Source organism: Bubalus bubalis, chromosome 7, assembly GCF_019923935.1.
Source record: "Bubalus bubalis isolate 160015118507 breed Murrah chromosome 7, NDDB_SH_1, whole genome shotgun sequence".
Classification (NCBI taxonomy): domain Eukaryota; kingdom Metazoa; phylum Chordata; class Mammalia; order Artiodactyla; family Bovidae; genus Bubalus; species Bubalus bubalis.
The window spans coordinates 45,038,737-45,055,350 of record NC_059163.1 but is presented as its reverse complement, the minus strand read 5'-3'; the positions used below and the strand labels follow the sequence as shown (position 1 = coordinate 45,055,350).

General features: G+C 36.9%; 1 protein-coding gene across 3 annotated transcripts in view; it reads left to right on the top strand.

Moving 5' to 3' along the window:
• LOC102398050 (RE1-silencing transcription factor) overlaps positions 1-13,613 on the top strand; it is a 33,259-nt gene extending 19,646 nt beyond the window's left edge. For all 3 annotated transcript variants that reach the window (XM_044945853.2, XM_025290003.3, XM_006058365.4), the window contains exons 3-4: positions 4,130-4,213; positions 7,951-13,613. In XM_044945853.2, coding sequence (XP_044801788.1) covers positions 4,130-4,213; positions 7,951-9,968 — 2,102 coding nt within the window. In that variant the 3' untranslated portion in view covers positions 9,969-13,613. The remainder of the gene's footprint in view (positions 1-4,129; positions 4,214-7,950) is intronic.
• Positions 13,614-16,614: the final 3,001 nt, after the last annotated feature.

The following is a 16,614-nucleotide window of genomic DNA, read 5'->3' as shown; positions in this document are numbered from 1 at the left end:
AATATTTTATCACATTTGACAATTCATGTTTTAAAATAACAGCTTTATTGAGGTATACTCCACTTCCACACAGTTCATCCATTTAATGTTAGAATGCGTTGGCTTTAGTATGTTTGCAGAATTGTGCAGCCCATACCACAGTCAATTTTAGGACATCTTCACCCCAAAAGGAAGCACCTCTCAGTGGTTGCTCCCCATTTTCCCCAATACACCTTATTTATTCACTTTTAAATTGACTTTCAAATCTTTGTAATTAACGGGTCTTATTTTTTGAAAGCAATGTTTATAATATTGATAGTTGCAGTACATTTTCCTGGTAAGAAGTGGTCCCTTTGAGGACCGATTGCTGGTCTGAATAATATGGATACGGTAACCTAGTACTCTGCTTCTCACATCAGCAGTGAGAAGGGCTGTGGAATGCTGTTTGCATCAGATCCCATTTGCAGTGGTTCTCACTCTGCAGCACTGAACCCTGAAGTGAGTCCTAGTGAGGAGAGGAATTGATGTTGAAGTGGTAGACATAAACAAGAAGACTTGCAGATGAAATTCCATTACAAGAAAGACATGTGTAGCAAGATTTCTAAACTCCAACAGATGGCTTCTGTGTAATTTAAAGCTTAAAATCTAGTTATATAAAAGAATTTGAAATCTCTTTGGAATTTGTTATAATCTGTGATTGTCTCTAGGCTTTGCAACCATTTTATCTCAAAAGTAAAAAAGTTTCAAAATTACATGGCATAGGAAATGAGAGTAACCGGAGAATCCTACACCATTAATTACTTAAGAGTTTTAATTAAACAAACTGTTAGACTAAGGTTAGACTAAACTAACCTCACTCGCAGTATCATAAAACAAATCCCAGATACCATATATACTTTAGCCATAAGTACTTCATGTTCTTTTAACAGTCCTGTGAAAACTGGGGCCTAATTTATCATAGAATTGGCCATAATCTATAGAGCTTTTAGGTAATCAGTGTGATAAACGGTGAAGTACATGACTTTTACATGTACATATTTATGAATTTTTAAAAATTGAGGCATTATTGACAGTGATGAATTTTTACAAATATATATACTTAAAACCACCATGCAAGTCACCATAAAAAATAATACCAGTGTCTTTATCTTATTAAATTTTTTTGGGGTGTCAGTTATATTTTTGATACTTTCAAAATTGTTGAGTCACTGAACAATTTTAAGATTTTCCCCAAAATCTAAAAATGTTTGAACAAAAAATTTAAATTAGTTGATTTAAGAGATTTTCAGAGTTAAGGAAAATGGAGAGAACTGGAAAAATTTCAGTTTGGTATATATTTCCAATTTCTCATGTATACTTTAAAAAAAAATTAAAACATAGGATCTCTACTTTTTGCCATTTCTTCTTTTTTTCTTATGGTGGTTTATTTTCATTTAATTACAATCTAGGCAACTAATTTTAATGGCTGTTTTTATATATTTCATCATTACTTAATATTTTTTCTACATTAATTTAAAGTTGATATTTCCACAATTAAGGTTATGACTTACACAGCTAACTCTGGTTGTATGTATCTCATTTCACATTTAGTGTTAAACTTATTTGATAATACTTTTTAAAAGCTCCCTCATTGCTTGTATTACCTTATTTGTGGTTTTTAAAAAAAATTTTTTGTAAGCAGTTTGTTGGTGCATAAATAGAATGTTATTATTTTGATTATTTAAAATTTGAGAGTATCAGTGGTATTAAAGGCATAGTTCTAAAAATTATATTTATGGAAAAATTAATTCATCAAGTGCTGAAGAGCAAAGATAAATGATCATCAGCAGGAATCCATTATTTCTTATCTCTCACTTAGGTAGCCAACTTTTCAGGTTCACTTACCAAGTCTGGTATGTTTCTTTATTGAGTGCTCAGGGTTAGGTGCTTTCTTCTACTCTGCTGCTGCTAAGTCGCTTCAGTCATATCCGACTCTGTGTGACCCCATAGACGGCAGCCCAGCAGGCTCCCCCGTCCCTGGGATTCTCCAGGCAAGAATACTGGAGTGGGCTGCCATTTCCTTCTCCAGTGCATGAAAGTGAAAAGGGAAAGTGAAGTCCCTCAGTTATGTCTGACTCTTAGCGACCCCATGGACTGCAGCCTACCAGGCTCCTCCGCCCATGGGATTTTCCAGGCAAGAGTACTAGAGTGGGGTAATCGTCAGAAAAATATGCTAAGGAAAACAGGTAAGTGTTTATTGAAAGCCTAAAGTATTGTACCCAGGGTCACATACAGCTAAGATTAAAAGTTCTGTATCTTTTTTATAGATAATTATTATGGTAGGCGGCTGAGGATTTTCATTTGAGTCTTCAGTAGATTTTTCATTTTGTGGTTTTGCTATCTTAACCAGTTCACAAATTCTGCTTTGAAAGATGACATTTTTGCCTGTACGTGTGAGTGAAAAATTACTAGTGTTTCTAGAGTATTTATGCCTGTTTTGGTGAGTGGCACAGATAGATGCAATCTATTTTGTTATGAACAATTTAAAAATAAAGTATCTGTACTTGATCCTATATGTTAATCTTCAGGGTATTAAATTTTTCTTAGCTTTTTTTCATAACAACTTGACTGATACACAATTGATACACCATACAATTCACTGTGAATTGAACTGTTCAGAACACTTCATATCAATGGAATCAGATGATAATGAGGCCCCCAGTGGCTACTTTCTTTCGCTTATGTTTTCAAGGTTCAGCCACATCAAGCCTATAGTACTTGTTTTCCTTTTGTTGCCAAATACTACTCTAAAATGGGTAAGCAACACTTTGTTTTTCTATTAGTTAATGGATTTTTGGATTATTTCCACTTTTTGGCTATTGTGAGTAATGCCGCTATTGCCATTCTTATGCAAGGTTTTGTGTAGACATATGTTTTTATTTTTCTTGGGTAAATATACACCTAGGAGTGGAATTGCTTAGCCATATGGTAATTATGTTTAATCATTTGAGGGACTGACAAGCTGTTTTCCAAAATGGCTGCACTATTTTACAATCCCACCAGCGCTGTATTAGGGTTCTAAGTTCTCCAGAACCTAACAAATAAATGTTAACATCTGTTATTTTGATTATAGCCATCCTGGTGGGTGTGAAATCATCTCACTGTGGTTTTGATTTACATTTCTGTTGCCTAATGATATTGTGCATCTTTTCATGTGCTTGTTGGCAATTATGTATCTTTTTACAGAAATACATTTCAACATTTTTTAAGTTATCTCAGAATTCTTCCAGGCTAAAGTAGGCATCCTGTTGCCATGAGCTATTTTTGTCTAATCTACAGGTACCAGCTAATAATAGCTAGATAGTTACTAGGAACACATTTCACACTTATCACCACATTCTTTCTTTCTTTTTTTCACTTTGTCGTTTCCTTTCCTCGTTCCATGGGTTTTTTTGTTTGTTTTTTGTTTTTGGCCAAGCCACATGACCTGGGGGATCTTTAGTTCCCCTACCAGGGATTGAACCTGTTCCCCCTGCAGGGGAAATATGGAGTCTTAATCAGTTGACTGCCAGGAAAGTCCCTCCTTGTCCCTTGTTATTAGGTACATCTGTTGCTGTAATGCATAATATAGACAGAAGAATAACATATTTATTGAAGGCTGTATGTGTCAAGCACAGGGCTGAAGGCTATCCATGTATTATCTTAATTTAAATTCTCACAGTTCTAGAAAGTGGAGGTACTGTTACTTTTATAGATGAGCAAGCTTGCCTGAGGTCCTAATTGTTATCTTGTGGCCAAAAAAATAGACAAATGTCAAGATTTTTTAGTATATTTTGTGGTCGACAACCCATGTCCAAAAAACACAAATTTTCTGCCTTTGAGACTTAAATTCCTTAGTAGTAAATCATTGTTCTCTTATCTTCAGTTGCTGTCAGTTCTTGTGGCTTTATGAGTATAACTGGGACTTCCCTGGTGGTCCAGTGGTTAACTCCATGCTCCTAGGGCAAAGGGCATGGGTTCGATCCTTGATCTGGGAACTAAGGTCTCACATATGGAACTGAGCAGCCAAAAAACCCCCCCAAAACTCAGTATTAAATAATGTACGTATTGCTAGTGAGAATTGTAATTGCCTTATTTTGTCATTTGAACATTAATCACTGTATTTTTGTAGGTGAACGTCCATATAAATGTGAACTTTGTCCTTACTCAAGTTCTCAGAAGACTCATTTAACCAGACATATGCGTACTCATTCAGGTTGGTAAAAAATGGGAACTTTTCTATCATTTTTAGTAAACTACCATTATTAAGAAGTTGTTCTATACCTGGAACTGGGTCATTTCTTATAATTTATTTTTAATGTAATTTGGATATTTATATATTTTTTAAATATAATTTCAGTGTATGGTTGCTGGGTTCCAGGGATTCCTTGTTAGTTGTTTAGTTCCTGACATTTGGTTTTGCTCTCTTGAGAATTGTTAAGGCTTCCAAAGATTGATTTACAAAAGCCAAACTTTAAAGAATGATTGATAATCCATGATCCCAATTTATTCACTTATAATAAATAAAATATAGGACTAAAACACCTGGGAGAATTGTCCACTCTAGAACTGCAATGACCATGATCACTGTCCAGAATTGGCCCCTATTGTGAAGGTATGGAGATGGCAAAGTTAAAAAGTATTTGCGTAGGTGGTCTTGAATGGATAATTATTTCATTTTTGCCACATTAACCCTTGGGAGGTCCTGATATGATCCACAACTCTTCCTTTTCTAATTCTCAGTAGATATGTTACCATTTCATCTTGGATGAAATATTTAGAACTGGAGGGAATGCATCTGATTTGCATGTCCTTTTGTAATATTTTTGTAGGTATCATACTGGATAGTTCTTCCATCCTGCTAGCATAGGGATTCATTTTGAATATTTTCCAATTACGAGCACAGTGAATGTTTGTTAAAGGGAATTAACATCTTACTGAATTCTATCATGGACTACTTATTTTTAAGATGGAAAAATAATTTTTTCAGCAAAAACTATTTTCCTTCCACTGAGTACTTGGTGATTATTATGGAGGCACTGTTTTTTTTTTGTTTTCTCTTGGCCAGGTGGCTTTCAGGATCTTAGTTCTCCAACCAGGGATCAAACCTGTGTCCACTGCAGTGGTTGCATGTAGTCCTAACCACTGGGCCACCAGTGAATTCCCTGAAGGCACTATTTTTAATAGCTGGGTCATTTGAAACATATTATGGTTTGAGAGTCTTTTTGTGAAGTTTAGAATAATTTTTTTTTATTCTTTGTTATTTTTATTTATTTATGTTTTTTGGCTGCAGTGGGTCTTTGTTGCTGCACTTGGGCTTTCTCTAGTTGCAGCGAGCAGGGGCTACTCTTTGAATTGTGGCGCATGGACTTCAGTAGTTGTGGCACACGAGCTGAGTAGCTCTGCGGCGTGTGGGATCATCCCAGACCGGGGATCAAACTGGCGTCCTTTGTGTGTTGCAAGACAGATTCTTAACCACTGGACCGCCAGGGAAGCCCTTAAACATATTTTATTAAGGTTTAATTTACCCACACAAAAATGCACATGTGTTAGGCATATAGGTCAGTGATTTTATGTATGCTTTCTCTTATTTGACTGCCATTTTGGTGTAGACATGAAATGTTTCTACTACCCTTAGAAAAGTTCCCTCCTTACCCTTTCTAGTCAGTACTCCCATATTCTTCCATCAAGTGATACTCTGATTTCTATTAAAGATTTAACATCCTTCTGTAAAATGTTTTCAAGAGTCAGTCCATGCTGCATTATCAGAATGTTGTGTTTATTGCTGAGTAGTACACCCCTGTTACTCTTGAGTTAAAAGGTCCCTTGTTTTTCTATCTGGGCTCTACTTGATAAGAATGTATATAAGCTTGTAAAACTCTCTTTTTGAATTTGCCTTACATTTATAAATTAATTTGGGAAGAATAAAACAGACACCTGGCATATTTATAAAGATGAAAAACAGGTAGAAATTTTTACTAGAACTGGAAAAGGAAATTGTTAAAACTGTTGGTATAGGGCAAAAGAATTTTCATTCAGCTAGGTATTAATAAACTAGTCAACTTGATGAATTGATCTTCCAATGCAACAGATTTAATGGCAATAAAGCAAAAATAGGGGTGGGGTGAATGAAGCAAATAAATGATGCCATTGGAGTTTTAAACAGAGTACTAGGAACTCCATTCCTTGATCATTTCACAGGTGGATGCTTGCATCTTGGTTGATGCTGGCTATGAAAATGCTCTCATTCATTAGGGCTTAAAAGTGGTGACATTTTCTTTATAATTCTTTTAAGAGCACAGATATTTTCCTAACGAGATCAACTTCATTCATCAGCTCTTTGTTTACTCAAAGGTAAGGTTTATATAGTAAGGCAGGATAAGCACCTGAAATCTTCCTTTGTGTTTACCCATTCTATAATATACCAGTTCATTCCAAAAGTCATAAATTACAGGTAATATGTATTGACTGTTTGGCCATCTGTTCTACACTAAGTGCTTTATATGGATTAGATTATTTATAGCTTACAACACATAAGAATAGTTTACAGATGAGGAAATAGAGCCTTAGAGAGTTTTCAGTACCTTGCTTAAGACCTCACAGTAAGTTGCAGAGCCCGTACTTGATCCCTGTAGGTAATCTTACTATAGAACAAGGTCTTAACCGTTAAGTCACATATCTTGTTTCTGCCATTCTGTTTCTATATATATTAAGTAGATGTTTGTCTCCATTGAAGTCATTCAATGGAAAGGACAAGAAAGGGCCAAGTGGAGAGGAATGTAGCATGTTGTCAGAAACCTCTCTTTATGAATCTGTTACTGGACTAATGTGGAAAAGAGCTTATAGTTTGACATACTTGGATAAGTTTTTGTTTTTGTGGTCAAGTATTCTGTAATCAGATATCTTCTAATTATGTAAAGCTTACTATCAATGGTTTTACTTAATGTCTGAGTAGTTTTGCTTTACAAAAAAATTTAATAAGATTTTACGTGGATTTGAGAATGTTGAGAGATGAATTTTCATAAATGTCAATTTCCATTTTTCTGCTATGCATTCCATTGGACCAGTGGGGTATGGATACCGTTTGGTAATATTTGCTAGAGTGTGATCTAGATGGGTATGTATTCAGGTAGAATGAGTTAAATCTTATGCCTTTAATTTGGGGGTGGGAGGGCTTCTGGTCTTATATGTGCCTGTGATTATAACTTGTGCTTATTTTATATGCCATATCTATTTGTATGCCCCTGGTTTCTTTGCTCATTCGTTAGAAGAAAGTGGGAGAAAATCTAAAAAGGATTTCTGACTTTTTATAGTTTGCTGTAGAATAGCAGCTCTGGCAGTGGAAAAATTTGCTGAATGAAATCTGATTCAACTCTGCTATGATGGACAAAGGGTCAAAGCATTGTTTTAAAGCTTTCACATAAAGGTCTGGGAGTGTGGCCTAGAGTATGAAGTATTTCTTTTGAAGTCTCAAGGTTTATCTTAAATGTACGGGAATTTTATGTTCTGCTCCTTTATACATTTGTTTTAACTACATAAAAACGTTAATATGTTACCTTTTTGAGTGCCTTTGCCCAAGAATTAACATCAAGAGCCTAAGTCACTTTTTTAGTAATTGTATATTTCTTGATGTATCTGTGTTCTTTAAGAGTGTTTGAGCTAACTTGATGAACTTTTTAGAAGATGATTAAGATAATTATTCCTTTGTTTAGGATGAGAATCAGAAGTCAAGGGATAGAGAAAAGATACACAAATAAATATGAAAGATATACAAATAAATATGGTAAATATAAATTGCATGATTAAGTCTTCATGAAATAGTTTTGGTGGTTTTATTTTATTTATCTATATCTATATCTATATCTATCTCCACTTGTTGATGAGCATATTTGAATAAACCTTGAATTCATTTCTTAATGTGTGCCTTCTGTAACATCTCTTGTCTACCTTCAGGTGAGAAGCCATTTAAGTGTGACCAGTGCAGTTATGTGGCCTCTAATCAACATGAAGTAACCCGCCACGCAAGACAGGTTCACAATGGGCCTAAACCTCTTAACTGCCCACACTGTGACTACAAAACAGCAGACAGAAGTAACTTCAAAAAACACGTGGAGCTCCATGTTAATCCACGGCAGTTCAACTGCCCTGTATGTGACTATGCAGCTTCCAAGAAGTGTAATCTGCAGTATCATTTCAAATCTAAGCATCCTACTTGTCCTAATAAAACCATGGATGTCTCAAAGGTGAAACTAAAGAAAACCAAGAAGCGAGAGGCTGACTTGCCTGATAACAAACTCACCAGTGAGAAAACAGAAACAGAGCAGACCAAAGGAAAGGGGGATGTGACTGGGAAGAAAAACGAGAGGTCTGTAAAAGCGGAGAAGAAAGATAATGTTTCAAAGGAGAAAAAGCCTTGTAGTAATGCCTCAAGCCAAGTGACCACCAGAACGCGCAAATCGGCCATGGAAGCTAAAGAAGTGGATGTGTCCCCGGGAAACAATTCAGAAAAAAGCTGCAAAAGCAAGAAAAGCAAAAGGAAAGTGGAAGCTGAAGCCCATTCCTTACAAGAGCCTGTTAATGATGAGGAACCTGTGACAAAAAAGAAAAGGAAGGCAGAAAGCAAATCCAAAAATAGTCAGGAAGTGCCAAAGGGTGACAGCAAAGTAGAGGAGAATAAAAAGCAAAACATTTGCGTGAAAAACAGTACAAAGAAGAAAACTGTGAGAAGTAAATCATGTAAGAAAAGCAGCCAGCCTGCTCAGAGGCGGCCCACTCAGATGGAGTCTGCTCAGGTGGGGTGTGTTCAGACGGAGCCGCGGCCGCCTCCTTCTCCTCCCCCTCCCGCTCCCATGGGGTGTGGTGAGGTCGAGGTTGTCCAGAAGGGGCCTGTTCCCATGGAGCCATCTCCTGCCATGGAGCCTGTTCAGGTGACCCCTGTTCAGATGGAGCCTTCTCCTCCTCTTCCTCCTCCTCCCCCAGAGCCTGCTCAGGTGGGATCTGTTCAGGTAGAGCCTCCTCCCTCGCCTCTCCCTGTGGGGGCTGCTGAGATCGAGGTTGTTCAGAAGGGGCCTGTTGAGACAGAGCCTCCTCCTCCCATGGAGCCGATCCCCAGAAGGTCTCCTCGAAAAGATAATAGAAAGGAAAAGTCCAGCATGCTGAGTGAAATGGCACGGAAGGAGCAAGTCCTTATTGAGGTTGGCTTAGTGCCTGTTAAAGACAAGCAGCTTCTAAAAGAAAGTGCCGGTGCACAGGATCTCTTCCCACCATCACCACCCCTGCCAAAGGAAAGCTTAAAGGGGGAAGAATCGAAAGACCAAAATTTGTTCCCTGCAGGCGAAGGAAATAAAGAAGCCCCTCTTGAAAAAGTGGAAGCAGAAGAGGCAGATAAGAGTCTGGCTGGTGTTGCTGCTGTTATCAAGGAATCTGCCAACACTTCATCCTCTGAAGAAAACTTGAATATGCCAGAGGGTGAAACTTCAGAGGATAAACATCAAGCTGAAGCTGTGCTCTGTGAAATGGAGATGGACACTGATGAGAAGAAAGCAGAGAATATCCCCAGCAGAGACTTGGCAGTTGAAGAACCAGTTTCACCACCACTTCCTGCTCTACCGCTAGAAAAACATGAAGCCGTGTCCACAACTGCTGTGGCCTCACCTCCTGTCACCGTGGCAGTAAATGAGTCTCAGGAAATGGATGAAGACGAAGGCATCCACAGTCATGATGGAAGTGACCTAAGTGACAACACGTCAGAGGACAGTGATGATTCTGGATTGAACGGTGCTCGGCCAGTTCCACAAGAGACCAGTGGGAAAGATGGAAAGGATGCCTTGGCTGTCAAAGTGGCCGAGGGAGATTTCGTTTGTATCTTCTGTGATCGTTCTTTTCGAAAGGAAAAGGATTACAGCAAACACCTCAATCGCCATTTGGTTAATGTATACTTCCTTGAAAAGGCAGCTCAAGGGCAGGAGTAATGAAACTCTGGTCAAGGCTTCAGTTCTTAGTGTATAAGGTCTCTGACATTTTATATGCATTTGGAGTAGTAGACAGCCTTTTGTTTTTAAAATCAATTACTGTCCAATCTTGATTTTTAAGTGGCACTCTTTTTCTTAGGACTCCGTGTACCTACTGATGTACACATTTTAGTAAATCCAAGGGAGTTACTGTAGCAGACATCTAAATCTGTGAGCTTTTTTTTTTTTAATCTGTTTTTGCTTTTAATTGAACTAAGGTGGCCAAGGTGGTATTAGAGCATTCTGTCAATTTGTTCAGCTATATAACTTAATCCGTTTTTTCCTCATGTCTGTCTTCCTATTTCACTTTAGTTTATTCTTCGTTTATAGCCCTATAAAAATTGGCTTACTTAAATAGCAAATGACTTGAAGAATTTGCCTGCTTTATATAAAGTTAGCACTTTAAAATTGTTCTAGCGATAAGAAGAGAGACATTGAATTTGAAGAGAAATTCTCCCAACAATGGATGTTCTATCAATCCAGGTATTTACCTTCCTGAATTTTGATCAATATGTATGTTTATTTGTGTATGTGTTAATTGTCATAAAAACAATGATTTTGGTGGGTTTTTTGTTTTTGTTTTGGTGCTTTAATGCCCTAAGATGTTGCACATTGTTTTTTTTTTAACCTATGCAGTTAAACTTTTTCTAGAAATAGCATTTGCATTGTAATACTTTATATATGCATGTTTATTTTGATCTCTCTGGAGGGATGCTTTTTAGTCTTGTTTGCAAAAGGGGCAGTTTTCTTTTTCCTTGCCGCAGTTATCTTTTTTGAAGAATAGTAGTCTGTGCAAATTTGTGAGCAAATGAAAGATGGAGGTTTAGTCCATTGATTTTGATTTTAACATCTATGCCAGAATCTGTATTTCATATAAGTTATTTATTTTAAATTGATGTAGTGAGTTCACACCTTTCAGTTTGAACTTTGCCGTAAATAAACCACTAGATCTATGTTGAATGGATTTTTATCTCAAATACCAACCATAAGTAAACTTTTTGGCCCGTCTTAGTACATCTACTTCCTCAATGTGTGGTGTTAAGTTGTATCTTATAGGAAACCTCTTTTCCTAGATGGTTGGTGTTTATTTATATGTCTGCTCCGCTGAATAAAGAACTATAATTTTAATTTGGAAGCTGCAAATCTGGAACTAGGAGGCATAATTACTCCTTCAAGTTACACAGAGTATCAGTTTGTGAGATTCCAAAGCCATAGCAATTACACAGAAATCCTAGGATGAGAAAGGTAGTATGACTGCTGGTAGACCAGCTGCTCCTTCCCGTGAATATAGTGAAAAAGGCTGGCGAAAACTGAAGTTCAGTCCAGATTAAAAAATCACAGTTTCTCAGGGATCTCCTCCAACTAGTGGGTGTCCTGGCTATTATCGGGACAGCCTTTTGCTACAGGTGAGGCCCCAAATGAATAGCTATTTTGGTGTTCCTACAGGACCACTTTGTATGGAAAAGAGTATGTGCCCCAAACTTGCTGGTAGGTTCTTTGGCCAGTCACCAAAGAATATGAAAGAATCTAACATAGGTTTTTTGTTTTTCCTTGTAAAATAAAGTATGATTCCAGTAAGAAACCTTGATTCTTCTTATCCTCCCAGGTTCTATTCTGAAGTAATCACTTTATATATTGTTTGTTTTCTTTTGTTTGGTGGATCTCTGAGGCAGGTTTCAGGGTTTGGCAATGCAACATGAAAAATTAGGAAAAAGTGTTAAACTGTGTGTGGAAAACTAGTTATTCTGAGAGTGGGTGTTTAAGGTAAAGGACATTTGAACTTGGAATTGACTGGGAGGCCAAAGATTTAAAGAAGCAGAAAATTTTCTCAAGATATGAGTAAGTTGTGTATTACTGTTGTGTGTTTTCTGTACATAATAGGGATTTGTAAATGATGTTGAATTCTAGGTGAATTCTCAGCTCCGACAATCATTGTCAAACAGATCAAGCTGCAGATATTTATGTTTTAAAACTTAAATTATAAAGCTAGTTAAACCTTTCTAACAACTAGATTTAATGTTCACTAGTACATTTTATATTAAAACGTTACCTTTTCCAGTACATACAGAAATATTCATATTAAGTACAAATTGGAGATGGGGAATCAGTTTGGATTCTTTGATACCTCAAAAGAAAAAAAATTGACTTCTGGGGAATTGAACGTATTTTCTTATCTAGATTTTAAGACTAGAATGCCAAAACCAAAAATATGAAAGAAATTAAAACCCCTCTATTAAAGTGATTTGTGAAAACATTGTGACTGGAAATTGAATGGACTTGAGGCCTTTCCTCCAGAAAACAAGGACTTGTTTGTCAGGCCTATATTAGGTTCTGAACCTTAGTGCCATGTATTTGTTCTTATTAAAAATCATTTGATTAAAAAATTGGTTTCATTGAAAAGTATATTAGTAATATGAACTTCTGGTCTAGTTCTTCCATTTGAAAAATGTGCTGTTTGCATGGGACTATTTGAATCTTTTTTTTTTCTCAGTTTCCCTTCCACTGGATAGGATTGAAGCTAGACTTTTCCCTTTTGATAAAGGAATAAAAAGTAAACATGTTGTTTGTAAACTGATGTTTAGTATTAAAGGTTGAAATACTTAGAATACCTTTATAAGCCTAATCCTAGGTAGCTTTGTAAAATATGTCTCTTACCTGTCTTCTGAACCTGTGTTCACATTGCTTTTCAGGATATTTTAAGTTTTTTTCCTCTTTTCAGAGAGCTGCTTCATTGAGGCTTTTTTTTTTTAAAAAAAATTAAAGTATAATTCATAAAGAGCTACTCTTTTTTTTTTTTTTTAATTAGGCTTCTTTTTAACTATTGCTGGATGTTTTGCTCTAGTCTTCCAAGAAAGGCCATTTTATTTTTTAGTCACTTCTAAAGTCACATGGTCTTAAACTTTGGGGACTCTTGCATCTGAGTGCTAATTCAGATTTAAGCCTAAGTAACCTCATTGCCTCTCACCCCAAGAATGTTGACAATGGAAGAAATACTTTGCTGTAGTTCTGGACTAAAAAGCTGGGGAAGAAACTTCATTTTCTTTTTTGCACAAGTCAGAAAAACAGCTACTGTGCAGAGTTTTCTTTTTGACTTCAGCTGATGAACTGGATTGATAGTGTTAATTCAGATTTAAGAGATTATCTGAATCTTGGTTTGAACAGATTTGGGATCTGCATGTAACATTAACTAGATCAGATAGCTTTTTTATATTTTCACATGTATACATAGGCTCTCCCTACCCTTGTCAACATCATTAGTTATTGAACTTTGTGAACTGGCATTGAAACATTACAACAATGTTTTGTTGTACCAGTTGTATAAACTTTTACAGTGCAATACGTGGTATTTTTCAGAGACAAACCAAAGGTTTATTTCTCAAGGTTCCTGCTGTTTGCTTTAGCAGCATTTAATGGAGAATCTTTTATATACATTTTTAATAGATGAAAAACCAGATTGCAAATTCTTTTTATTGTTTTTGTTTTTTGAAGCAAACCATGTACCAGGTTTTTGGTCCCAATTGTGTAGGATAAGTTAAATTGCATTCTATTAACCCATATGAGTGTATTTCGTAAGCATAGTAATGTTGAAATAAAGTTTTAAAAAGCGTGTTATGCCTTTGTTTATTTGTGGTACATCAAATGTCAAGGAGCCCAAATTTATTTGGCTGGAACTAGAAGTAAATTAATAATTCTCAAAACATTTTCACTCTGATAACCCAGGGTAAATAGAAGGGTACTGAAAATCTCTGGGGATAACCAGTCTGTGTGTAGAAGTCCAAAGCCTCTCTTCCTATAATCTGCTGTCTGGGAAGTGGATATGTAGTAGGTAGGGGAGAAACAACCTGAAGACAATTTATAGGAAATTATATACTCCCAATCACAGGTCCCTTAACAGTCATCATCTACATGTCTGTTCTCAGTAGTAAGCCTGCTATCAGTAAATATTCACTCATTGGAAAAAGATGCATTGAACAGAAAATAAGATGAGTTACACTAAGTGTTCACTGAGTGCTAGGGTACTATTTTGACTCTAATTTTACTCTAATGGAAGTCTGAGAAGGAAATGAAGTCCAAGGGAAAGTGATAAGCCATATCATAAGGTTCTGCTTCCTATGTTACTGGAAATGACTGTGCTGTATGTTGAAAAACAGTGTTGAAGACCTAGGTATTTCTTAGATATTTCTGTAGACTTGAGAGAAAAGGGAGAACAAGTTGGAGAAACATCAGAACAACTGGATTGCATTCTGTCCTGATGGAGTAAGTGACCTAAAAGTTCATGATTCAGGAAAGGATATTTAAATGTTACTGATGTGTGACTTGTTTGTTACCTTTAAGTGTGTTACCGCAAGTGTGTTTTTCCAGTCCCTTGCTATTTCCTTCTCAGAGGCTCACCCTGTTATGATTTTTACAAGTATCCGTTTTTCACTTAATCTTTGGCCGTCCTTGTATTCTGCCCAGGGGGAGTTAATGGTACAGCAGTGGGCCCCCCTCCAAGGGTACTCAGCCTCAGCTCCATACAGGTAGGTTGGTGAAGAGGCTAACAACAATGTACTGATCTTTGGTAATCAGGGGAAGTTTCAGTGTAAACAAAATTGCTTATTTAAAGGATTATTATTGATGTTTGCTGTATCAAGTGCTCTGTGGCCCTTGCAGTTAGAGTTGGGTTCACTGTGGGCCTCTCTTCCTTACAACTATAATTTTGCATATACTTTTAACTTTGTTAAATCTGTTTCTTCATCCTGAAAATGAGGTCATATGGTACTTGTATCCATAGGGTGACTCTTAAGTGTTAAATGCTTTTGTTGGGTTTTTAAAATATTTTTTTGACTGCACTACACCAAGCTTGGGGGAATCTTAGTTTCCTGATCAGGGACTGAACCTGGGCCACAGCATTGGAAGGGCTGAGTCCTAATTACTGGACCGCCAGGGAATTCCTGAGTGTTAAATATAATTCCAGCTGAACTATTTCAAATCCTAAAAGATGATGCTGTTAAAGTGCTGCACTCAATATGCCAGCAAATTTGGAAAACTCAGCAGTGGCCACAGAAGTGGAAACGTTCAGTTTTCATTTCAATCCCAAAGAAGGGCAGTGCCAAAGAATGTTCAAACTATCACACAATTGCACTCATTTCACAGGCTAGCAAAATAATGCTCAGAATTCTCCAAGCCAGGCTTCAACAGTATATGAATGAACTCCCAGATGTTCAGGCTAGATTTAGAAAAGTCAGAGGAACCAGAGATGAAATTGCCAACATCCGTTGGATCATAGAAAAACATCTGCTTCATTGATTTTGCTAAAGCCTTTGACTCTGTGGGTCACAACAAACAGTGGAAAATTCTTCAAGAGATGGAAATACTAGACCACCTTACCTGCATCCTGTGAAACCTGTATGCAGGTCAAGAAGCAACAGTTAGAACTGGACATGAAACAATAGATGGTTCCAATTTGGGAAAGGAGTACATCAAGGCTGTATATTGTCACCCTGCTTATTAATTTAATATGCAGAATGCTGGGCTGGATGAAGCACAAGCTGGAATCAAGATTGCCGGGAGAAATATCAACAGCCTCAGATATGCAGATGACACCACCCTAATGGCAGCAAGTGAAGAGGAACTAAAGAGTCTCTTGATGAAGGTGAAAGAGGAGAGTGAAAAAGCTGGCTTAAAACTCAGCATTCAAAAAACTTAGGATCATGGCATCTGGTCCCATCACTTCATGGCAAATAGATGGGGAAACAATGGAAACACAACAGACTTTATTTTCTTGGGCTTCAGAGTCACTGCAGACTGTGACTACAGCCATGAAATTAAATGACGCTTGCTCCTTGGAAGAAAAGCTGTGACCAACCTAGACAGCATATTAAAAAAGCAGAGACATTACTTTGCTGACAAAGGTCCATATAGTCAAAGCTGTGATTTTTCCAGTAGTCATGTGTGGATGTGAGAGTTGGAAAAAGAAGGCTGAGCACTGAAGAATTGATGCTTTTGAACTGTGGTGTTGGAGAAGACTCTTGAGAGTCCCTTGAACTGCAAGATCAAACCAGTCCATCCAAAAGGAAATCAGTCCTGAATATTCATTGGAAGGACTGATGTTGAAGCTGAAACTCCAATCCTTTGGCCACATGATGGGAAGAACTGACCCATTTGAAAAGACCTTGATGCTGGGAAAGACTGAAGGCAGGAGAAGGGGACAACATGTAATTTGACATATGATTTTAGTATTAAGTGCTTGACATGTAATTTTTGTATTAAGACCTTTTACACTAATAACAAAGCAAGTAAGAATCCTTAAATATATAAAAGTGCTTCCTCTATTTGGCATAATTAAGGTGTATAATCCACCTGCCTCTCTTGCATGTCTTTTATAGTAGCTTTTAATGTTAAAATAGTATGTGGGCTTTTGTGTCAGATGATATAATTGCTACTAGAGTCAGAATGATTTTGTTCTCACTGCTTAACCCAAGTACCTAAAACAATATCTGGCCCTTGGAAGGGCAGATAGTTGTTGATTACCCAGGGCTACAGGTGTGTTGTGTGTGTGATATTTTTCTGTGGGTGTGTTCTCCTTGATTTCAACCAATTCATATAGAGTGGTCATTTTACTGTA